Source organism: Mustela erminea, chromosome 5, assembly GCF_009829155.1.
Source record: "Mustela erminea isolate mMusErm1 chromosome 5, mMusErm1.Pri, whole genome shotgun sequence".
NCBI lineage: Eukaryota > Metazoa > Chordata > Mammalia > Carnivora > Mustelidae > Mustela > Mustela erminea.
This window is the reverse complement of record NC_045618.1, coordinates 104,728,091-104,753,262: the sequence shown is the minus strand read 5'-3', so window position 1 is coordinate 104,753,262 and position 25,172 is coordinate 104,728,091. Positions and strand designations below refer to the sequence as shown.

At 40.8% G+C, this 25,172-nt stretch overlaps 1 protein-coding gene across 2 annotated transcripts in view; it reads right to left on the bottom strand.

The window, feature by feature from the left end:
- Positions 1-1,433: 1,433 nt before the first annotated feature.
- The window catches only part of TMEM260 (transmembrane protein 260), a 71,411-nt gene continuing 47,672 nt past the window's right edge, over positions 1,434-25,172 (bottom strand). For both annotated transcript variants that reach the window (XM_032344306.1, XM_032344307.1), the window contains 6 exons: positions 23,792-23,963; positions 19,612-19,760; positions 12,328-12,504; positions 10,793-10,846; positions 8,787-8,877; positions 1,434-4,810 (listed from right to left, as the gene is read on the bottom strand). In XM_032344306.1, coding sequence (XP_032200197.1) covers positions 4,556-4,810; positions 8,787-8,877; positions 10,793-10,846; positions 12,328-12,504; positions 19,612-19,760; positions 23,792-23,963 — 898 coding nt within the window. In that variant the 3' untranslated portion in view covers positions 1,434-4,555. The remainder of the gene's footprint in view (positions 4,811-8,786; positions 8,878-10,792; positions 10,847-12,327; positions 12,505-19,611; positions 19,761-23,791; positions 23,964-25,172) is intronic.

Genomic DNA, 25,172 nt, shown 5'->3' with positions numbered 1-25,172 from the left:
ATATTTTCAAAAACAGGACATAATATCCATTTATCAGTTTGTAATCTAGAATATATAGAGATTCTACTCCACCTATTATATTTCTGTCCCCTGGTATTACTGATACAGGTTTACAACAGTTGAAGTTATGAGAAGGTTAAATCTCAGATTTGGATTTCTATTTACCTTTCATTAGAATGTTATTTAACATCCTCCTCACCTCATAGCAATTATGGACAAGGCAAGACTACTGGGGAGCTGGAGAAGCTCCATCCCTGGGATGGAAACTCGGGCCAGTTATCGGCCTTTGTGTTTGATCCGCATCTTGCAAGTTTCTCTACCTTATCAACTCGACTTTTCTGAAATCACCACAATACCTATGTCACTGAAAATTAACCCTAACCAGTAACACCTGGGATCTGAGGAAAAGATCCAGAAATTTCCATTTATAGGTCAATAACTGTGGTATTCCGCAATATTTTTTATTTTTTATTATTTTTATTATCTATAGTTTGGGAACCTCTACGCACCTCTCCACCCCCAACTTTTTTCTTTTTGCACTATGACCTAAGCTAACCTTTCCGTATATACCCTTTCCACCAGATGTACATTACAGTGTTGAAGAGAAAATCAGAATTTTTTTCAGAAAAATCCCTTTCTCAAGATATATTCCTATTAGTTTGCTTTCCTATATCCAGGTAAGCACATTGTGTTATTCCTGAGGCTTTTTTTGCACTGTCCTTTGCTGATCCAAATCAAACAGACCTTTCGAGGGTACTGACAATGACGTCTTCATCGAATATGATCGCTGCTAAAGCTGTAGCTCCCTGTTTGCTCGGTAACACTGTGCCAAGATCTTGGCCTTTAGATGTTCCCAGAATCCCTGGAAACGTTCCTTATTTGTTTGTGAGTATAAGCTCTAGAATGATTCTGCATCCACAACAAAATAGGAGGATGAATAAAGCAGTGTGAATCTTTTCCTGGGCTGCAATTTCTTTTCTTCACCTAACCACAGGACTTGGAGCCACTGAGAAGACAATTAATACTCTATGTTGGTGCATTTACAAAATATACTAGCATTAAAACAGAGTAAAAGGATTTGCTGTAACAGGATCCATTTTTTCTTCAACCTCTGGTATTAAAACTCTTCTTTCTGAATACTAAAAGTATTAACATTTCTAAATTCCAAGGGAACTATGATTAACTATTGTTTAACTTTTAAAATATAAATTAAAAAACCAGTCTTCATAGGTCCTAGCCTGATGACTTGAAGAAATCAGCTGGATATCAAAAAATCATTGTAACACTCAATCAAAATGGGCTTTATTTAGATATCACAAAGGCTAAGGAAACAATGGTTCTATCATTAGGAAATACTAGGAAGATGGACAGAGATAACACTTCACACTATTAGATGATCTCAAGAAAGTACACTAGAAATTGATGCCCTTCTATTTTGGCTTTATTATGGGTCATAGGACAAAAGCATTTTTTTTAAAAGAATGGGGCCTCTGAAAACACAAAGAAAAGAGGATTCAACAATAAGAAGGGAGCCCAGCTTTCATCAGTGGGCATGGGGCTGGGGGTGGGGGCGGTTAGAGGGCACGGAGCCACTGTGTCCTGCCCTGCATACCCTCGGCCGGGCGCCAGCCTCGGGGCTGGACAGGAGGGCACCGCAGCGCCAGGAGAGGCAGGCGATTTTGCTGGCTCCCACAGAAAGCAAGATTGCCTACTGATGGCCTTAAGAATGGCACATGAAGGCCTCTCAGGCCAAAGTCCAGGCAGAAGTTGGCCTTGTGGGGTTCCTGTCGTCCTGCCAACCCGTGGCACTCCGGGGACATTGCTAGGAGAATCCTGGCCAAATCCTGCATGAGAAGTCACCTCCTTCGCTTGCTCTTCCATATGGGGGGGGGTGAGACTAAAGGAGACCCCTTCTGTCAGGTCTTGTGGTGCTTGTGCACCAGCCAAGGAAAAGGAAGAGCAAGAAATAGAAAGCAACTTGTTTAACCGCGCACAAGGGAGAGAATGCTTCAGAAGAGTTGATCTGGGAACAAGCCCGACGTGCCCAAGTCTCAGCTCAGCTTGCTGTTTTTTGCAGGTACTGAGGGTTTTTAGCAATTTGAATAATTATGACCCTATCTACTTTGGGCCATCACATAGATATCATTGCTTTCTTCAAGAGAGAGCGGTCCAAAGCCACTGCCACACAAAATACCGGGCAGAACAATCTATGCACCATATGACCACAGTCGGAACCGGACATCCATCCCGACGGACGTCCAGAGCGCCTCCGCAGAGACACAGACGTACTAGGCAGATATCCTCAGAAAGAGGCCACCATTTGCCATCCTTAAGGCCACCAACAGGCAATGTTGCTTTCCGTGAGGTCCTTCCGACGCCACGTGTGGACAGATGCCCACGGATCTCCAGATACTCTCTGGCCTCACCGGTGCCCGCCATCTCTTTCCTGAACCGAGAAAAACAATGCCTGGCCGGGGAAAGTTCATTTGAATTTGATCGTACTTTTCCTCTTGAAGAAAAGTGGAAATCCGAATCGCACATGATTTCTTTCAAACGGATAAACTTAGACGATTTCTCAGGGCTTCCGTCCATTTTTTCCACCACGCCACATCCAACAGGTTTTTGTTTTAAGGTAAACCAGGTTTTTGGTCCTTCCCTGTGGAGAAGTTACTTTCAAGTCAGTGAAAGTTCTTGGCCCATGATGAAAAGTCTTTGCCAATTAGTACTCAACAACTCCAATTCATTTTTTTCTGGTTCAAGATGAGTAGGAGCCTAATAAGGCTGTGATAAAAGGGCAAAAGGCACCGAGAGCCAAAAGCGGATTAATGAGCTCCTCCATTTATTTGTCTTCCTAACAGCTGAACTGTTACAACTATTGACACTCTTCAAAAGGTTCCGCTCTGAACCCTGTCCAGGCACTGCAGGCTCCAATGGACATCTTCAAATCCAGAGAATGGAGGGGCAAGAGCTTCCCCCGTGTGATGCCAAAACCAACAAAGCCCCATGGATCAGGTAATGAAACTTCAGCTTTTCCCCCTTTGAGATTTATTTACTGGCAGCTGACAAGGGGCAAATTCAGCTCGAATTGTGCAGTCAAGGCCCTGTCAAGCTTTGAGAGGCACCCTTGTCTTGAAGCACCTTCATGACTGGCATTTCACTCAAAAGCCCTCGGCACTGGTCCTTAACAGCTTATGACATCACAAAGGACACTCCAGACAGATGCCTACATGGCATCCTGCAGCATTTTAAAAGAGAATTAGTGGTTTTAATTATGGTCGTAGTATGAAAGGGAACCATGCAAGCTCCACGGGAGACCTTTGATCAGACCCTTTTGCTAGTACAATGCCACGGAACTGTGACTATTCCTGGTAAGGGGCCTTTTCTTGCTGAATGACTCACCAGTGATCTTTGAATGCAGACAAGCTTCTAGCCCTCCCTCTTCATTAGTGAGCATTTCTATACAGGGCCTATATAGCGCTTGGAGTCTAGGAGCTATACAATTGGGGGGAAAAGAATCCCTACAGATTCTGGCCTCTACTTAGGAAATGCTGAAGGACTCGGAGTGACTTTATTCATTAAAACAGGTTGCTATTAATTAACTGTCATAATAAAATAAAGAACTATTATTTGCATTTCTTACTATGTTCTCTTTAGTAATATGTATAAAAGATGCTTGTAACAGAAATGAATTTATTGAACCACTTCCCCATCCCCCGCCCCCCTGATCCCCGCCTTTTTTCTCTCTCTCTCTTTTTTTTTTTTTTTTGCATTTTGGCAGCAGGAGCCTACTAATTATTGGGCCCGGATTTACGAGCCCAAACAGAAGTAAAACATAAATATAAAATTAACTAAGGAAATACAAAATCCTTTTTATTTGCCACTTTATGCAACCGAAAGAAAGCAAACAAATTAGCTTTATTTTTTAATCATTTCAGAGAATTGTCAAAGACAATAAAACTCCCAACTTTTTTCAGAATGTTCACTGGGTTGGTGTTTAGCTTGAAGTGTGAGATTATGTAACAACCATAGCTACTCAGGAAAAAAAAAAAAAGTATTTTTAACTTGAAGCAGAGCAAAGTTAGCTCTTTAAAAAAAAAAATCACTTTTGGGAAACAAAAAATGTGTCTTTGGTCTGGTATTACTATTTTATGAATTTAATCTTCAAAATTGATGCCAATAATCAATAAGCAATTTTCAACACTGATCCCAATAAAAGACTCACAATCGATATTTAAAGTAAGTGAAAATAGCCCGTTCTCTTCTAGCATCTAATCCAGCAAAGTCATTAGGTGAGAGACTGAGGAAGTAGGAAGGTTTTCAGGAAGATTCTCACTGATATGCTAATTGACACGGGGTACACAGAATTTGCATACATAGCACATCACAATCATTTAAACACCCAACGAAACAGGATTTTTGTACCAGATCTGGGAGATGACTGTCTTAAATTTGTAAAAAATTTTTTTAGTTTTTTTTTTTTTTCTTAGAGGAAAAACTTTTGGACTTTGGAATTCCGGAAGCTGAACGATGAGAAACTTTTTCACATCCTGCTGCCTTAGACATTTTTCCTATTTCTCAGACTTTGCAGTTCTTTTCTTAGGTGCTTTAGAGCAACGAAAAGATCAGGCAGCTGTGGATCATTCTGCGCTTTCTGGGTGTAGAGACGGAAGTGTCTGATGGTTTCCGATAACAAGACTTCGGGATCTACACCTCTTTCCTGAAGACGTAACATCCGCTCACAGGCGATGGCATAGTTCTTGTGCCAATTCACTGGGTGTTCCTTTTGTAAAGAGACGATCTCCTTATAAAGCTGAAAAACAGCAAAGATGTTGGTTTGCCATTGTTATCCCTTGACTTTTTCTCAAAACACAGAAAACACAGAGGAATTAATCATACAAGAGGAAAAATCCAAGCAGCCTATAGTAAAAATCGAATCATTGCCAGGCCATGCAGAAAATGCAAGAATGTGACTGTAATTATTACGGTGGCAGGAGGCAAATGTGCTTCATCTGAAACTGCTTCTGGGGTTTTTTGGATGTTGCAGAGGGAACCCAAGACGCACTGTGTCAGGACAAAATGCTCTTCCTCCAGAAAGATGTTCTGGGAAAGGGATTTAGCTCTAATTCATGGAAAGCTATTTACTCAACAGGCAGAAATGTTGAAACTCTAAATTTAGCTGTTGGAGGAAAAAAAAAATAGCTTTCTTTAGAAAACTGCATAGAAAAAGAACTGGAAGGAATTTAAATTTTGACCCTCTTTTTCACATAAATTTCTCTCTTGTTAGAAACAACAGTAGTAACAATGGCAACAATAAACCAGCTCCAACAAATCCATCATTGAATAGGCTGGGCGTAGGAGAATTTAAGAGACATCCTTAGAGCGAGATACCAAAAATCTTCAGGGCATCCTATAATTACAATTTCGACAGTTAAAATTTTGCCCACAGAAATCAGGAATTTTGTTTTGCAACATCAGAGATCATAGGAATTTGGACAGAGTTTGAGCCTTTGATATTGAGTTTTCCCGGGAGAAACATTAAAATTTAACAAATAAAGTAGATCCAAATCTGCACATTGGAATACTAGACTTGCTTATTTGGAAATTCCACAGCCTTCTGGGAATTTGACAAGTTGGAGCTGGATCTGCAGGAACACGAAGTTGGCCACAGATGCGGTGAACACACAGAACGAGGAACAAGGAATGATGCTTTCTCCAGGGACAGGGGCTTCCGCTGTTAGAACGGTATCCATCACGTCATTCAGTGGAAAGGGACCCAATATACTAGCTATTGCCCCAACTTCCACTCCAGGGCAGAAAATGCATCCCTACCTAACCTACTTTTAAATTGCATCCACAGGAAAAATCTCAGAATTCATGTTCGATGTGTCATTTTGGTATTTAATAAGCTTTGGTCTTTAAGCTGGCTTTTAAAGCAGCTTTCCCCTTCGCTTCTTTCCCTCCAGAACAAAGGAAACAGTCACCTTGAACTTGGATGGACATCATAGCTACGAAGCTAGCCTCCCACTCTTCCATTCTCTTGGTCAGATATCCAGTATTTTTCTACCTTTCCTCATGGTCTATTGACTCTACTGTTGCTTCTCTTCCCAAGCGTCCCTTCGAAGAGGGAGAGACGCATGTGAAGCGCACGGCACACTGGCCGGCACAGAGCACAAGCTCAGAACTGTGCAGCTTCTTTACCTTCCCGAGTGCTCAAAGACCTACCAAGGTTCTGGAGTTCAAAACAGAGGCCAGCCCTTCAGTGAGCACTGTTCCAGTGGCTCAAGAGAACAAGAGGCTCAGTCGTGTGTTCCCCGTTATATATTCTCTAGCTATGGAACAATCATACTGCCCGTTTCTAGAACACTGTTACTGACACACCATTGACTTATCTGGGGTGGCTCATGAAGCCACATGTGCTGTATCTTAAGAAGCTGGTCACTTCTCATCCTGTGGAATTATATTTCCTCCTCTATGGGTTACTGTGACATTTATCTTGGCAGACTCTATTCTATTTACTGGGGACACCCATTTATCAAATGTATTCCTAAAGATAACGGCTATCCCCTGCTCCCCTACTATTTCTGAACTTTAGGTCCCCCAAACTTAAAGTTCTGTATACGCTATTGAGTGGAATACTATAAAAAACAACAAAAATGTCCTGCACCTAGAAGAATGTTCTTGAACCACCAGTGCCAGGAGGTGGATTTGTGTGGACCCATCACGTATTTGACCTTATTTGGCTTGCAAACAAGGTCACACATCTGGAGACATACACACAGAAGAGACCTACCGATTTGTGTCCACTGAAAAGAGTAAAGTTTACAGGCCCAAAGGGAAAATATATCTGTGAATTAGCTTCAGTAATGGCCTAGCCATTGACCATGGGATGGGTCAATGATAAGAATATGAAATAACAGTAAGTCTCAGATTTCTCCTCACTAAATACTGCTTGTTTTTCACACAATCACAGGGTATTAGAGATGAATAGGATATGGCCTCAGAAGGACACGTGAGATAATTGATAAAGCTTAAAGCCCACTTCTATTTTTAGAAGAAATCGAGGCCTGGAAAGGTGAGCTTAGAGTTGGCAATTAATGGTGGAGCTGGCCTTGAACCTGGACCTTGCTATTGCCAGATGGAACTCTAGCTTGTCATCTCCTATAATCCATCCCTTGCTGTCCCTGGGTGGTGCCTCGGAGGGTTCTGCCTCTGTCCCTGTGGACTGTCGTCCCTCACCTACCCTCTCACGACTCTGACCTGCCGTGTGTCTGGCCAGCTCCTTCTGACCTTTTCAAGGTGACACTCCAGGGACGTCTCCTCCGAAGGCTCCCCTCCCTTCCTCACCAGCCCCTCTCCAGGACTGGAGACGCATGTACAGCTTGCTGTCCCTACAGCTCCTCTGTAAACCCTGCGTGTCCCTTGCAAGACTGAATGTAACTGAGGACTCTATCTTTTGTCTCCCTCTGTAGGCTGCTACCTCTTGGGTAGCAGGGACAATGCTTGGTTATCTTTGCCACATACTGGGTACAGGCTAGGCGCTCAAGAAAAGCTCGGTGAGTAAATGAGGACAGAAATAAACAATGAGCCCATGATCACAATATTTAGGAGTCAAACGAGTCATGCTGACGGGACACCGTGCAATTTGGACCGAGCACCGAACTGGTGCTGGGTGGGCAGCCTCACAGCAGCCTGGAGGTAGCACAGACACCTCGGCTGCTCACACACATGGCTCCAGGGCTTGGGTCTCACTGGCCCTTGCCAGGACATCTGTTTGCTAGACAGTAGGCTCCGAGACAGTCTCTGACGGTGTCTCAAGAGCCCAGGGCTATGAATCGCAGAAAAGCAGGGACTCATTAAGACTGGGGAACAGCAAGCCCTGTCCTCCTGTTCCCCACAGCAAGGACCCCCATCCTCGACGGCTAGTTTGGCCTCCTGGGGCCAGAGTCCCAGCACAGGGCCAGTCTCCAAAACCCTTTATCTTTCTCACGAAGTCCCAACCAGCCACAAACCTATTGCTTCAAGTGCCATGAGGGGCAGGATGCTTGCATGGAGGGCCACCTGTCAGAACTTGTCTGGTGGGGGCTGGGTCTTGTTCCAATTGCTTCCTATGTATTTCCTGTTGCTGTTGTAACAAATCACCACCAACACAGTGGCTTGAAACAGCATGTGTGTATTATCTTCCACTTCTGGCAGTTAAAATACGTAAAATCAAGTTGTTGTTGTTGTTTTCTCCAAAACCAGCAGGGCTGTGTTCTTTCTCGAAGCTCTAGAATCTATTTCTTTGACCTTGGTAGTTTCCAGAAGCTACCTGCCTTCCCCGACTTGTGGCCCCTTCCTCCACCTTCCAGGCCAGCCACCCAGTGCCTTCGAATCTTACCGTCCGCCCTCCACTTGTATTATCACCTCTCCTTTTCTGCCTCAGACCTTCTCGCCTCCTTCTTAGAAGGGCCATGTGATTACACTGTGTCCACCTGGACGATCCAGGATCATCTTCCCACCACAAGACCCTTAATCACATGTACAAAGTCCCCTCGGTCATGGAAGCCCGTCCATCCATTCACAGGTTGTGGAGATGAAGACACGGACATCTTTGGGGATGGGGGATCATCGGCCAACTGCACCATTTACTTTAGACATTATTTGTGATATACGAGTAGTTTTCCATTTATACCGCTTTACAAATCAAATAAAACTAGACATGACAAAAAACTTTACTAAAAACTTTCCATTCCAATCACCACCACCTTCCCTCCAAACATATTTAGGGATATAAAAGTGTAACATACGTTGTACGCGTGGGTGTAGAGTTGAGCCTTCACACTTGAAGGGATGTTCGCAGTTTCTGCCAGGTTAAAGATGAAGAACGGCGTCTTCATCCTGGGAGTCAGGGTTTGGGAAGGGAGAGGAACCTTCATTAAAACCCTGTTGTCAAGTTTCACATTTAAAGCTACATCTGTCTGACTTCCCACTGATAGAGAATATACAAAACCCTTTACTGAATACTTTTTCCTCTCATAGTCACAGACGTTTACTCAGAACCAACAACAACTTCTTTCCCCGCTGCCAACATGCGGCATTCACAATGCTTGCCAAAGCTTTGAGGAAAAAGCTTAAATTCTTCATCACGATTATACATCGGTTCTCCACCAGATGTACATCACTGTCACGGGAGAGCAGCTGGGAAGAGGGGCACAGGGGCACTGAGTTCGTCAGCCCGGCCCCAAGTGCCCATCGCAAGGGCCCATGCCATGTGTGATTCGTTCTTCAAAGGCAGTCAGACTCTTGGACCATGTGTCTCATCCAAACTGTCTTTGGCAAACACATGAAGTCAATACCTGCCTGGATCATGACCTGCTTTCTTCTTTTATGCGATTTCCTCCCCAGCTTTCCCGCCTTCAGTCATAGTGAAGCATTGTGCAAACATACGGTGCATCTTTGATCAGTTCTTCAAAGCAAGTGTTTGTCCCTATAACTAGGCTGATCACTTGCAAACAGACCATCTTCCAACTTTTTCCAAAAACACTTCTGCCTAAACCGCAGTATGGCTATTTTTGTAATTGCTATTTTGAAGCTCCATTTCTTGACTTTAAAAAAAAAAAACCTCTTTAAACTTATGTAAATCCTTTATATCATAACTCAATCCTCAGTGCAAAGCATAGTCTCTGGCTCAGACAGGGCCCCCTTCCTTTGCTGAAGGAATGCTTCCCATGTACTTGATATCCCTGTCGGTATTCCACTGAGGACTTTATTTTTTTAATATATTTTTAAAAATTCTTTTTAAAAAAGATTTTATTTATTTATTTGACAGACAGAGATCACAAGTAGGCAGAGAGGCAAGGGGAATAGGCTCCCTGCTGAGCAGAGAGCCCGATGCAGGGCTTGATCCCAGGACCCTGAGACCATGACCTAAGCCAAAGGCAGAGGCTTAACCACTGAGCCACCCAGGGACGCCGAGGACTTTAATATTGTATTTAGGCCAAAGTCTGTGAGTGTTAGATATCTTGAGTATTTTATTTATTTCTTAAAAGGTTTACTTATCTGAGAGAGAGATAGTGGTGGGGAGGGGCAGACAGAGAGGGAGAGAGCCAGATTCCCTACTGAGGGTGGAACCCCACCTGGGGCTCGATCCCACCACCCTGAGATCACCATCCCAGCTGAAACCACGAGTCAGATGCCTAATTGATTGCACCACCCAGGCGCCCTGGTATTCTGAATATTTAAAATAACGACAGGAACCAGCCGCATCCAGAACGTCCCTGTGAAGGGCTCCATAGAGGAACAACAGCATGTCAGCACTCAACAAGTCCGTCTGCTCCACTGGACTGTGAGCTCCTTGAGGGTCAGAACCCTGCTGTATTCACAGGTGTGGCTTCCAAACCCGGCATGGTGTCTGGCCTCTAGGAAGTACTGGCTCAGTGCTTAAATAATTAGCATATTACCCAGGGATTCAGGGCCTTACCAACTTCCCCTCAATCAATTATACTTTGGTTTAGTTGAGGCAGGAGAGCCTCGGAGCAGCCCAGAGTTCCTGAATCAGGCAGAGGGGAGTTCCAGACTCTATCACATGTTGCAATTTGGCTCTGGACAAAAACCTCCGTTTTGTAAAACCTCTGGTTTGTCCTTTTGTAAAATGGGGATAATAGCAACCTCTTTATAGGTTGTTATGAGGGCAAAATGAGATAATGAACGTACAGCGATCAGCACCACGCCTCAAACAAAATGCTCACAAATGCTATTTTGTTAACCACTGAATCCCAAACAGACTGCAAACACGTAAGTGTGGGCTAGTCACCTTGCTTGCCACATCTCTTCGTTGGCCACAGATTCCCAAGAAGATGGATCAAACCTGCAGTTACAAGAAAACAGTGACATTTTTCTGCTGGCTACATTTATTGCTACGGACATGTAATCTTTGTTTTATAATTTCACAGGGCAAATAAAATAGGTTGGATCTTGAAGTACTGATACGGATGGAAATAATAAACTTCTCCTAGAAAAATCTGATCGCTAGGAATTTGAAAGTTTGGTAAATGTGTTCTTAATCTGCATAATGAGCCCCAGAGCCCCATGGGAGCAGACTAAGGATTAGTGGGAAGAGGCTGGAGGCACGGAAGAGCCAGCTGTTCCTTAAGAAGTGCTAGCTGGGCAACAGGGATGGGGCGAGGCCTGGGTCGCTCTACGGATGCAGCCAAGAACCAAAGAGCTGAGAAGCAGGGCGATAAGCCTGAGAGAAGGGACTCCTGGCTTTGCTACCATCATTGCTGGAGCCAGGATGCTGCTCACTGGACACTTGCTAAACCATCTGCTGAATTTTTCTTTCTCTTAATTAAACTTTCTTATTATGTATCTTTTTTGATGGAATGGACATAACAAGTGGTGTTGGGTACTTGTCCTTTGGCCAGCTGTTTGCAGAAAAGGTTATATTCTTTCTTTTTTTTAAAAAAGTGAGTTCCATATCCAACATGGGGCTCAAATTCACAACCTTGGGATCAAGAGTCATATGCCCCAATGACTGAACCAGCCAGGTGCCCCAGAATAGATTATTTTCTAACTTTTCCTCATGATGGTCACTGAGTGCTTTGATAGAGACCTCCTTATCCATCTCCAGTTGGTGCAACGTGGTCTGATTGCTCATAAATGGATCCAAAACCCCTTTGTAGCATTTTTCATATCATCTTGACTGTTCCTGAATTATAAGCAATAGTTATCAAATCTTTAAATAATTCGTAACTTAAAAATATGCAAGGGAGGCACATTCCTATCGATGGTGACTCAATTTCCACGGAAGAGAGTCCGTTCTGTAGAGATGCTTACAGGAAGACAGATCATTCCCCAAAAAACATAACGAGGCTAATGACGAACAACTGTGAAGAACAAGTTACTCATCAAGGGCCAGTCTCCCCCAGAGAGAAGTCACATGCCATTCCTAAAGAACAACAAATAGAGTAAGTTCATGCATTGTGCAAACTCTCATGGGACACAGAGTATCTTGCAAAGCTCTACTCCTCAAAATGGATGTCTTCCATTTTGAGGGTGCAAGACAGAGGATGACAGACAATATGGCGTCATGAGCTGGAAGTGGAAGATGCTGTGCCCCAAATTGTCGGGGAGCCACAACCCCCCCTGCCCTCCAATCTCCCTAGTGTTCTTTAAACATGAAGACAAGAAATACATGTTCTCTATTAGGATTCGCATAGGCAGCAAATAACAGTATTAAGAACTAATTTAAAAAAATTTTTAAAGTGCATGGGCATCTCAATATTTAGTAGGTTTTTTAAGCACACAAAACTGCTATGATCTGATGAAAAACACAGCTGCCATTCATACCTTCCATATTCTTCGGTCCAGTTATAGATATTTCTTGTAAGTTTAATCCACTCCTCAGGGTTGAATACAATCTCTGAAGGAACTAATTTGTCACAAGAGCCCCAAGGCCACAGTGAATAGTTCTTTTTCCAGGTTGGGTCACCTTCATGAATTCCTATGCAAACAAATGTTTTTTTTCTATTGAAAACAGAAAAATATACATACATTTTAACTCAAAGTTCTAAATGTTAATAAATATAATTTATGAAGGGTGATTTTTGACTCCTTAAACCATTAAAAACCATTAATAGTTAAAAACCATTTAACCATTACACATGGTTAAAACCATGTGTAAACATTCCGGTTTATTTAAATCTTTCCCATATGGGCTGTTTAGAATTTACATTAGTGTAAAAAAGCTGTCTGGGGGAGCTGGGGTAAGTTAACACACATAAACAATAAAACTGATCTGTTCATAACATTATAAGAAATCACGTGGGGACAAACATTGTTAGTGTCCATTTCTGTGGTCCCGTCCCACAGTAAACAGACACTTTGACACCTTTTTTTTTTTTTTCATTTTACAGGTGGAAATATACAGCTGCATTTACTTCCCTACTTAGATGTCTCCTTCCTCAATTCCCACTGTCCTTTATTTTTTGTCTCTTTTATCATTACTGTATTGTACCTATTGTTTGCATTCACAAATCTCCCCAAGTAGCCCAGAAGCACCTGAGGATAGGCTCTCTATCTCTAAATTAACTCTGAGTCACACATAGCACAATGCTTAACTAATTCATAATTATTTGCTGAATAAAATTAGTTAAACTGAATAAAGTATGAGGAGCTTTGAATCCTGCAAAAATCAGGAATAGAAATGGTTTAAATAAGCTTGGTTCAAACTCACTATAACTGAATAGCTCTATTCCAATTCATGGTGTATGCCTGAGTAGCTATTACTAAGTATGGTGAGGGGTGGGGGAGCATATTAGAAGAAAGTACTTGAAAGTGGAAAAACTTCATGAACTTTGAAATGAGATACTTTTGGCATAGATTTTAAGGCTTTTCCCCACCATTTATGACCCTTGTGATTTGGAGAACATTACTTCACGACCTGTGTCTAGTCTCCTCATCTGTGAAATGGGTATAACCCTTTCAGAGCTATTTAAGATTAAATGAGGTAACTGATACAAAATACAGTGTTCGAACATGAGAAGAATTCTGGTTCTGGGGAAGACGGAGTAAGCACACTCTCCCCATCCCTCCCACTGCACACTAGACTTCGTGGACAGAATGTGTGGAATGGGAGGATTTGGAGACACTAGAATTCTAAGTTCCACCAAACCTGTGGTGAGTTCGCCATCTTTCCCCTTCTGGTTCCCAAAATTTAGAGGGAAAGGAACATGTCTCTCTAATCAGAGGAGCTGTGGTTGCAAGAGCTGGGAGCAAACCCTCACTGCTCTTTACCTCCCTGTGTTCTCTGGCAGCCTGGTCCCAGACATAGACAGTCACAGAAAGTGCATGGCAGAAGAGGGAAATTAAAGCCCCAGTTTTCTGACCAGAGAACTGGAAAGAAGGCTTCAAGGTGGGGGAAGGGCCAGGGTCAAGACAGAAAGGAGGGAGGTCAAGACAGCAATCCCATAAAGTTGTGTATGAACTCCTGGCTTATCTCTGAGCTCTGTATGTGTGGATCTGTTAACAGACTTTGAGAAATGAGCCACTGGTCAGATGGCCACCCAGGTCCCAGACTGGGTAATGGGCAGCATACACAGGGACGGATTTAGATAGCCCTCCAAATGCATTGAAAACAGAACCAACACTGGAACTACAGGTCTCAGAAAGGCAGGTCAGAACTTGCAGCCTGAGATTTACCTGCTGCTAAACAAACAAAATCAACATTCTCTTTAGGATCTAAATAAGGCCCAAATATTCAAAATGTCTAGGATACAACCCAAAATTATTTAGCATACGAAGAACCAGGAAAATCTCAACTCACATTGGAATATGCAATCAATAGATGTCATTTCCAAGATGACACAGATATTAGAATCGTCAAAGCCTTTAAAACACCTGTTGTAAGCATGCACCAACAAGTAAAGGCAAGTACTCTTGAAATGAATGGAAAAACAGAAAATCTCAACAAAGAAATAGAAGATATGAAATGGAACCAAATGGAAATTACAGACCTGAAAAATACAATGATGTAAATTAAAAATTCACCAGATGGGCTTAATGTTTTCTGGAGAGAGAGAGAGAGAGAGGATAAGAAAGAGAGAGAAAAAGAGAGAGAAAGTGAGAACTGGCAGGTAGGGCACTTGAAGACAGATCAAGAGAAATAATACAATTTAAACCAAGTGCAATAAGACTAAAAAAAAAAAATGTAGAGTCTCAGGTATCTGTGGTCTGATGTTCATATCATCAGAATCCCAGATGGAGAAGAGAAAAAATGTAAAGCATAGAAAGTAAAGAAAGAATGTCTAAAAAGCTCTCAAATTTTGTGAAAGACACCTTCTTACAGATTTAAGAAGCTCAGTGAACCCCAAACAGATTAGACTCAAATCCATGCCAACAGACCATAATCAAACCGCTAAAAACTGAAGACAAATAATCTTCAAAGCAGCCAGAGAAAAACAATACATTGCACAGAGAACAACAATTTGAATGACTGTGAATTTCTCAAATAGAAACCATGTAGGTCAAAAGAATGCAAAATAACATTTCTGAAATGCTGGTGAGGGAAGGGGGGGAACCAAAAAACCCCCACTAACAACTCAGAACTTCATATCCAGAATTTTTCAAAAATGAGGAAAAAGTAAAGACATTTTCAGGTAAAGGAAAACTAAGAGAGTTCACTGTTAACCATCTTGTCCTAAAAGAAATGCTACAGGAATATCTTCTGATGAAAGAGAAATAATACAAAAGGGCAACTGGACAATCAGAATCAAAAGAAAGGCAACATATCTGGTAAATAGCTGCATAAATATCTTGGACTATTTTTTCTTTTAAATTTGAAAATGTACATATGACAGTTAAAAACAAAAATTATCACGGGTCTGATATAAGATACATGACAACACAACCAAAAGTGGGGAGGTTAAAGGGACTTAAATGGCAGTAAATTTTCTATATTCCACCTGAAGTAGCAAAATATTAATCCTGAGTAGACTGTGAAGAGTTCAGTACATATACCGTGATTCCCAAGATCAACTGCTTAAAAAAATCTACCAAAAGACACAGTAAAAATCTCAAAAAATAATTAAAAATTAATTAATTTTATAATTAAAAATAAAAAAATACTATGAAAACACTAATCAAATTAAAACAAAAAACCCAGAAGAATTCTTTTTTTGTAAAAACAGAGAAGATGTAAATGCCATTCAATGGCATTTTCAGCAAATATGAGGACAATCTGACATTTATATGCCAAAAAGAAGTAACAATATAAAACCCCCAAGAAGCCTGTCTCAATCCCCTGCCCCCCCTTATGAAAAGTCACTCAAAGTAGATCATTGATCTGAAATGTAAAATAAAACTATTAAACTCCTAGAAGAAAACATGAGAAAATCTTTGTGACCCAGCATTAGGCAACAAGTTCTTAGATGTGACACCAAAAAGCATGATCCAAAAAAAGAGAAAAGTATAATCTGTAAAAGAAAAAAATGATAATTGGATTTCTTTGAAATAAAAAACTTTTATCTGCAAAAGACACCTCGAAGAGAATAAAAAGTCAAGCTACAAACTATATGAATCATATTATTTGACAAAGAATTTATACCTAGAATACAGAAAGAGCTCTTAAAACTCAATAGTTAGAGAAACAATCCAATAATTCCATCCACATTCACACACAAACCTGCCCAGGAATGTTTATAGCAGCTTTATCCCCAAACTGCAAACAGCCCAAATGCCTTTCAACAAGTGAATGGATAAAGACACTGTGATATACTTCTACAGTGGAACACTACTCAGCAATGACAAAGAATAGACTATTGGTACACACAACTTGGATGGATGTCAAAGGCATTATGCTCAATGTGATACGCCAGCGTTCAAAGTTTATACTTCATGAATCCATTACATGACATTCTGGAAAAGGTAGAATGACAGCAATGGAGAACAGGCCAATGGTGGTGGGGGTGAAGGCCTTGGGGACAGTGTGACCACACAGGAGCAGCACACGGGAATTTCTGAGGTCATGGCTCTGTTCTGTTGTGGGAGTTTACACAAGTGTACACACGTGTTGAAATTCATAGAACTCTACGTCAAAAAGTGGGTTAAGCTGCTGCCTTCGGCTCAGGTCATGATCTCAGAGTCCTGGGATCGAGTCCCACATCGGGCTCTCTGCTCAGCAGGGAGCCTGCTTCCCTTCCTCTCTCTCTCTGCCTCTCTGCCTACTTGTGATCTCTCTCTCTCTCTGTGTCAAATAAATAAATAAATCTTTAAAAAAAAAAAAAAGGATAGAATTTTACTGCATGTTAAAATAAAATAAAATAGTAAATTTTAATATTAGCTTCCTTCCTTGTAAAAAGTACCCATTTAGAGAGCTTTCATACGATACTGATGGCGCAATGCTTGGGGGAAAAAGTCTCTATCAAGTGCCTCTTGATTGTTCATGTCCTCTGACTTAGTAATTTCATTTCTGAGAATCTATCCTAAAAATTCAAACTTCCACCCCCTCCAAAGAAAAACTATACACACAGTCATTTAATATAGTCTATAATTTTACCATAGTAAAAAATTAGGCCATGTTAAATATCTACTAATAGTTCCATTCCTCTACTATTAAAATATAGTACATGTACCTACTAAAAATATTCAGAATGTGTAAAAAGCATTAAAAATGGTTTTATGGATTGCATGGAGCACTGGGTGTGGTGAAAAAATAATGAATACTGTTATGCTGAAAATAAATAAATTAATTTAAAAAATGGTTTTATGATATTTATTAAAAAAGGATTCTTCTGCATTATGCTTTCAACTTTGTAGAAAACATGCATTTTTGATTTATTTGTATTTCTGAGTGATAGAAGTTTTTTCTAGTTAAAAAAAATACTTTTTTTTCTTAAAGATTTTATTCATTTATTTGAGAGAGAGACAGTGAGAAAGAGCATGAGAGAGGAGAAAGTCAGAGGGAAGAAGCAGACTACCCATGGAGCTGGGAGCCCGATGCGGAACCTGATCCCGGGACTCCAGGATCACGACCCTGAGCCGAAGGCAGCTGCCCAGCCAACCGAGCCACCCAGGCGCCCCTAAAAAATAATTTCTTCTTCTATAATGAACAATGCTACTTTTTAAAGTAAAAATTTTATTTTAAAATGTTACCAATATGCACCATTAATCATGAGGCCCTGGTTAGTCAAAAATACTAACAAAAATTGATGGCCCAGAAAGTTCATCACCGTGTTACATTATAATAGCCAAAGTCCAGAAACAACAAAAGTGTCCAAAAACAGAATACTTGTTAAGTTATCGTGCATCTATTTAAGAATATTAAACAGTCAAGAAATGATGGGGAAATGTGTCTGACATGATACCAGGTGAAAAGAAACTGAACAGTCAACTAAATTTGATCCCAGCTAGTACACTATGACTGTGTGAGAATGGTACATGTTTGTGTGAACATAATTGATGGTAAAACTGAATCGAATTCCAAAAAGTTTACCAAGATGTTAAGACTACGACATCTGTCTTAAAGACAGAGGTTACTGCTCTTAACACTTACCGGTCTGTATTTTTTAGAGTTTCCAAGGAGCATACAGCATTTCCATAACGAGGCCAGGCCTCATCCATGGCTATGGGGTAACACCCTTGACCACCTGGACCCCACCCTCCCTCTACACTCATCCCTTCACCTAGCCGTCTAAGCCCTGTGCTCCACACTTACTGGGCCACCCCCACTTTCCCTAGAGCTCAGCCAGCCCTTTCCAGGACTTTACACAAGCACTTCCCTTGAATCCGCCTTCTCCCGCCTGCTTGGCAAACTCCTAGTTTGTCTTTAAGTCCCCAACATTTTGTCCATACCAACACTACATGCTTTCCACCTGTCCGTGTAATTTATCTGCTTCAGACCTCACGCACAGCCCGAAACCCTCCCTGAAAGCCCGCAAGAGCAGGGGCCGTGCCCAAGCGTCCGTAGCCTGTACAGTTGTAGGGGCATCTTGGCCACTCAGTGCTTATTAAGTAAATGCGGAAGGAATGCCACCAGGCAGAATTAATTGCTTCTTCATCCATCTCCCAGTTAAACCACCCATTCAGTAAACACAAAGCCTGGCCGGTGTAGAGTGTATCCCATTATATTACTGACAGTTACATGCATACCCATGTATAGATGCAACTAGACTGTGGTCTCTTTGAATCTGGAACTCATCTCACTTTACTGCCAAGGCCTAACATGAGCTGGAACATAGCAGATTCAATAAAAGTTTGTGGGGTTGCAGTAAATAAAATTCATCCCGAAAAATTCCTCTTTATGGATGTTAATGGCTCTTGGTATTTCATTCCAAAATAGAACAATTAAATGTTACTCTCATAACACATTGATACCAATTACTTACTGCTTCATGAGCCACAGTAAACTCAGGCTCTGAACATCACATATCATATTCTTAGTAAGGGATAATTTAACTTGGGAATTTAGAGATAATTTCTCAAGTTCCCTTGATAAGAGAACAGAAACTACCCAACAAGTCTTCTTCACACCCTGGACAATCCCAAGCACTTTGTGGCTAGGAAAAATGTTCAACACTGTACCACTGAAGGAGTTATTCATTCTTGACCTTAACTATGAATAATTTTATATTCTTAAGTATAGAATTCACAATTCTCTTATGTTATCTCAGCCAGCATAACTGTAGGTGTTTTTCTTATTTACAAAAATGCCTTATCTTTTATAAGAAAAGAAAAATCCTTAGGTTATTTTTATATAGTGATTATTCCTGGAAAACATTTGCTTTACACTTAAAAGGGGGCCACGGTGTTGATCAGGGGAAGCTATAATTGCTTGCGATCCACCTGCAATGATTTCAAGTAGACAGGCACATCTCCAATTTCTCTGAATTGTACTAAGATCTTATTTGCTATTCTTGTTAATCTGTCTTTATTTTTCCTTTACCCAGAACAATAACATTTATTTCTGCCTGGCCTCATTTATGCACAGATATTCAATTTAATTACAAAGCTAATCTCACCGGTGACAGGAAAATAGGTGTAGAAAATTGGTCTTTTGGATGAGGCACAGCTGCTACATAAACAATTTTAGGAAAGCTTAAGATTTTAGAAAAGCTATTATATGAAAAGAATGCTTACTGTTTATTTATTTCAAGAAAATGATAAAGATTAAACGTGACCATTCCACTAGGTAATACTCCTTCCACAGGATTCCACCGGTCTCCAGGAAAGTTGACACCTGGTAAATGCTTCGCCATCTTGGGTAAATACCACTCATAAGTCATCATCTATCGGAAAATAACAAATGATGTCATATTTTTGATATACTTGTTAAAAAAGAATCAAGTTTATAAAGTATAATGGAAAAGTTCGAAGATACAGATACACTCATTAAACATTAATACCACAACTCACATATGTGGCACTGACTTCTCCTCTAATGACTTAAACCTTGGATTTCATTTCTTAAGCTGTGACTATTATTGGTAACATAAGCACCTGGTTTGATCTCACCTCTGTGCATCTGTCGGACTACCCAGAATGATCTTACCCCATTCTCCTAGCTAGAGGATGTGTACCCAACTTTCAGGCCAAACTCAAGTACCACTTCCTCTGTGATGCACAGAGGTTCCACAGCAGAATGATTGCTCCTACAGCACTTTGCACCTACCTCTGTCACAGCTCTGACCCTACTCCTCGCTCACCTGTGAGATTCTAGAGGGAAGGGACTGTCTTCAGCTCTGCGTCTCTGCACCTAGCACAGGGCCTGGCACTGACTGGTTCTCAAATTCTATTTGCTGAAATGAAATGTTTAGGGTGGCCAGACCAGATGTGTCATTATTCTTTCATTCATGCATGTACTCAAGAAACAAGTATTGCTCACCTACAGTGAAGAAGATAAAATCCCTGCCCTTGAGATGCTCAGTGCATGATCATCTAGACCTCAAAGACAAAACCCCTTTTGGCTAAATTATGTGACATTACTAGTACATCCAAACTGACTACATATCATCACATGTTCTTTGGGGATTTTATTTATTTATTTGACAGAGAGAGATACAGTGAAAAAGGGAACACAAGCAAGGAGAGTGGGAGAGGGAGAAGCAGGCTCCCCATGAGCAGGGAGCCCAACACAGGGCTCGATCCCAGAACCCTGGGATCATGACCTGAGCCGAAGGCAGACGCTTAACCAACTGAGCCACCCAGGTGACCCTCCATATGTTCTTTTGATTGAAATAAATCATTGATATCAGGAAAAATCACTTTCTCTTAATTCTATACTTATCTATACTTTTATATGTACAGATTTACTTTTTTTTAAAGAAAAGACTATTTATACTTTCAAAGCTTTGTTATAGTTTAGATATCCTCTTTTGAACAACTATGTTTATGTTTTACTTGCTTTATACAAGTAAGTTAACTAGAAATGACAAATTACTTTTAATCTAGGTATATGTTATAAAAACTCAAAATATATTTATTTTATTTTATTTTTTAAAGATTTTATTTATTTATTTGGTAGAGATCACAAGCAGGCAGAGAGGCAGGCAGAGAGAGAGTTGGGGGGAAGCAGGTTCCCCGCTGAGCAGAGAGCCTGATGCAGGGCTGGATCCCAGGCCCCTGAGATCATGACCTGGAGCTGAAGGCAGAGGCTTAACCCACTGAGCCTCCCAGGCGCCCCTCAAAATATATTTATTGAATTAGATTTTATTACCCAACAGTTTCAGTTCTTGGGGATACTAACATTAATTCTATACTTTCTACATGCTTTGACCTCAATAGTTCTCATATAATTCTCAAGGCAACCTTATTGTGTGAGAATAATTACATTAGACACCACTGACTGCCCACTCAACAGCTAAAACCCTCTTCTCCCTCACACAATCCTGACTTGGATCAGGTTATCCAAGTGAAGCTAAATGCTTGGGTCTAGTCTTTCTCCTCGGCTAGAGAGTAGTTTAAGAATGGGCATATGACCCACTACTGGTTAGGGGGACCCGAGGGAAGGTCTGCTAGGGGCTTCTGGGGCACATGCTATTCTCAGCAGAGAGAGAGGAAGGTGTGGGGGGAGAGAGAGAAGGATAGAGAGGGAGAGGAAGGGAGGGGAGGGGAAAGGAGGGAGAGGCACTTTGCTCCATTTTAGGACGTGATGTTTGGAACCAGCACTCATCGGTTCAAGATGGATGGAGAGAAGTGGCCCCAGGACGCTGACATCACTGAACTGCTTATATTATTCATCCTAAAACCTCCTATCTTCAGACTGCTTCTTATGTGAGATTAAAAACTGCATAGTTTAAGCTACTCTCAGGTATTTTGTTTCTTGCATCCAAAAGCATCCTAACTTATATGATGATCATTTCCATTTTATAGATCAGGAAACAGAAGCGCTGAGAGGAAAAAAAAATCATTAGCCCCGTGTCACACATCCTGGAAGTGACAGAATGAGGACTTGAATTTAGGTCTAATTAACTTTGAAATCCAGGCTTCTCAACGATGGTTGCTGCCATCCTGATTTTAAGTACTTAAAATCATGGTGGGATACCATATTATAAACTAACAGCCTAGCTTTTGTCAGAATCTACACTGAAGATCAAATTAATCAACTTGCGTAGATGATATAAATGCAAACTGCTTACAAAAATGTGTAATGTGCAAATTTCCCTACATTTGCAAGTCTGTTTATACAGTTTTCTTCAAAAAGTTCAAATTATTCATTCATTCAATAAAATTTAATAAATACTATGCCTAATAATTTGCTCAATCAAACTAATCATAGTATTAAGATTAGTATCAAGATGAGGAATTTCTCTTTCCCTGATGACTGGTCTAAAAACACCAGAGATAGATTTATTCCCTTTTAGGTATTTGCAGTTTAAATTATAAATCTTATATAAAGCTTAAATACATTTCTTCAGTTCCAGAAGACTGTTTTAATAGACTTGAAAATCTTCACAAGTCCTCTCCAAATGTATTTCTGTCATAAGGCCAAAAGTTTACACACAAATCCTATAGCAGAACTGTGGTTAATTATTTCTATTTTGAGTGAAATGTTTACTCATCTGCAGTATAACTTATTTTATTTTTTAAAATATTTAATTTATTTATTTGTCAGAGAGAAGGAGAGAGAGAGAGAGAGCATACAAGCAGGCAGAGAGGCAGGCAGAGGCGGAAAGAGAAGCGGGCTCCCTGCCGATCAAGGAGCTCATGTGGGACTCGATCCCAGGACCCTGGGATCATGACCTGAGCCGAAGACAGTGGCTTAACCCAGTGAGCTACCCAGGCGTCCCTGCAGTATAACTTATTTTATATTCAACCTAATGTATTTTAATCCTGGGACCAGTAGGCAGTGTTAATTTGAATGGCTGGTTTGGCTGAATGTCAAAGAACTATTTTTTTTTAAATTTTATTTATTTATTTGACAAAGAGAGAGACAGCTAGAGAGGGAACACAAGCAGGGGGAGTGGGAGAGGGAGGCGGGGCTTGATCTCAGGACCCTGGGATCATGACCTGAGCGGAAGGCAGACACCCAACAACTGAGCCACCCAGTCATCCCAATCAAAGAACTATTTAAAAATAAATTTACTGTGGAAAGAACCAAGGTGCCCTTCAGCAGATGAACGGATAAAGAAGATAAGGTCCATATATACAATGGAGTATTATGCCTCCATCAGAAAGGATGAATACCCAACTTTTCTATCAAAATGGACGGGACTGGAGATTATGCTGAGTGAAAAAAGTCAAGCAGAGAAAGTCAATTATCATATGGTTTCACTTACTTGTGGAGCATAAAGAATAACACAGAGGACACTGGGAGATGGAGAGGAGAAGTGAATTGGGATAAATCGGAGAGACTGTGGACTCTTGAGAGACAAACTGAGGGTTTTGGAGGGGAAGGGGTGAGGGGCTGGGTGAGCCTGGTGGTGGGTATTATGGAGGGCACGTATTGCATGGAGCACTGGGTGTGGTGCATAAACAATAAATGCTGGAACACTGAAAAGAAATAAAATAAAATAAAATAAAATGAAAAAGTAAATTTACAATACAGTACTTTCATGGTCTGTCATGTGAACTAGAGACCTAATTATTATTTGATTCTAACACAAAAAACATCAATTCTTAAAACATTCAGTTTAGATGAGAAGGAAGCAATTCATATGCTTATACTATTAGTTAAAGTAAACAAAAGAACATGATATATATTCTACTTAAGAGTAATTGTGAAAACTATACCCATCTACCATTAAAAATTAGTTTAAAAAATACTTGTTTTAAAGTGACTACTGTTACTATATTCTAAGTATCTTCTTTATATACTTACTTCCTGATCCACTAGTGAAATATCTGGTCTCAGTCCCTCACAGTAATGCATGTAACGGAGAGAATTCCCTGGCAAATCTCCTCGGAGTAAGATAATTGCGTCACGGGGCATAGAGGCTAGAAGGTTCTTTGCAAATTTATCAATCACGTAGTTGGTCCTTTGGTCACAAATGCTAAATAAAAGGATAATGAAACATTAAAATAGCAACACACTGCTACAGTTTGTACAAGAGCGGGTGTATTTCCTGCTACATTCCTTTCCCATCACACACTCTCCATGTAGTGTTTCAAAGTAGTCTAATATATGTCTTCTAAGAAGATGCATATATTTGAAAAAAAGAATGCTGTCATCTGAAAGAAAAAGAGAAGGAACTAATTGTGCAACTAAATAAAAATTAGTGTATTGCTTTACTGCTGGGATTTATAATCATTTCTACAAAAAGGGAATTGGTTAGTGCTCAAGACTAAGTCTTTTTCACTAAAAAGAAGCAAGGCTTCTGATTTCACTTAGAATTAAGGTAATTTCAAGTCAATTCCAGTTAGACCAAAGAAATTTTCAGAAATGCAAAAGGAAATATGGCAGTTTCCAGCATAACTTTGTGTAGTATTGGTTTAACTCTCTTGCATGCAAACTTGATCCTTTCCATCACTTCCCCAAGCCACAGGCTCCCTGTGGTCCTCTCTCCCTTCTAGACATTTGAGAAGAAGTTTAATGAGAAGGAAGGGAAGGAATAGTTGGTGGAATTGTTCTCCAGGCATTTTTTGCTACTGCCAACAACAGCAGTATAACTCCTTTCAGTGATAGAGTGGACATTGTAACTTCAAAGAGAACTGGAGTGAATTCTGAGGGCTTCCCACAAAAAAAGAAAAAGACAACCAGAGAGCAAAAGCATCAAAAAAATGGAATAAGCATTGTCCTTCCTGTTATTATCAAGTGTGTCACATGTAATGGTTCTAAGAAACACAGCCTAAAGTTAAATCACTGGGCTAGCATCACGTAGCAAATGAACACTGCTAGAAACAAAATATTCACCCTTGCCTTTGTAGTTGATGCAACCGCTCCCCGCTGTGATTCTCTGCTTTGCAGGGTGATGGTTCCCATTTTGCCCGCTAGCAAAGTTGCTATCTATTCCATACCCCTGGGACAAATGCAAGAATTAAAACAAAATAAAACTGCCTAGCTTGTGCTAGTAGCCGTGGTGTTGAACCTGAGTTGCCCTAAAGACCCAAGTCAGGAAAAGACTGGGACAAAACAAACTTGGGAAACACAGCGGGCTTTGTAAGCCCTTGTTGAGCAAGCTACGGAACTGTATCCGGGACATGCATCCCCTCTCTACCAGACCTCCTAGTGACGCAGGAGTCCTAACACTGGCTCTACCCTG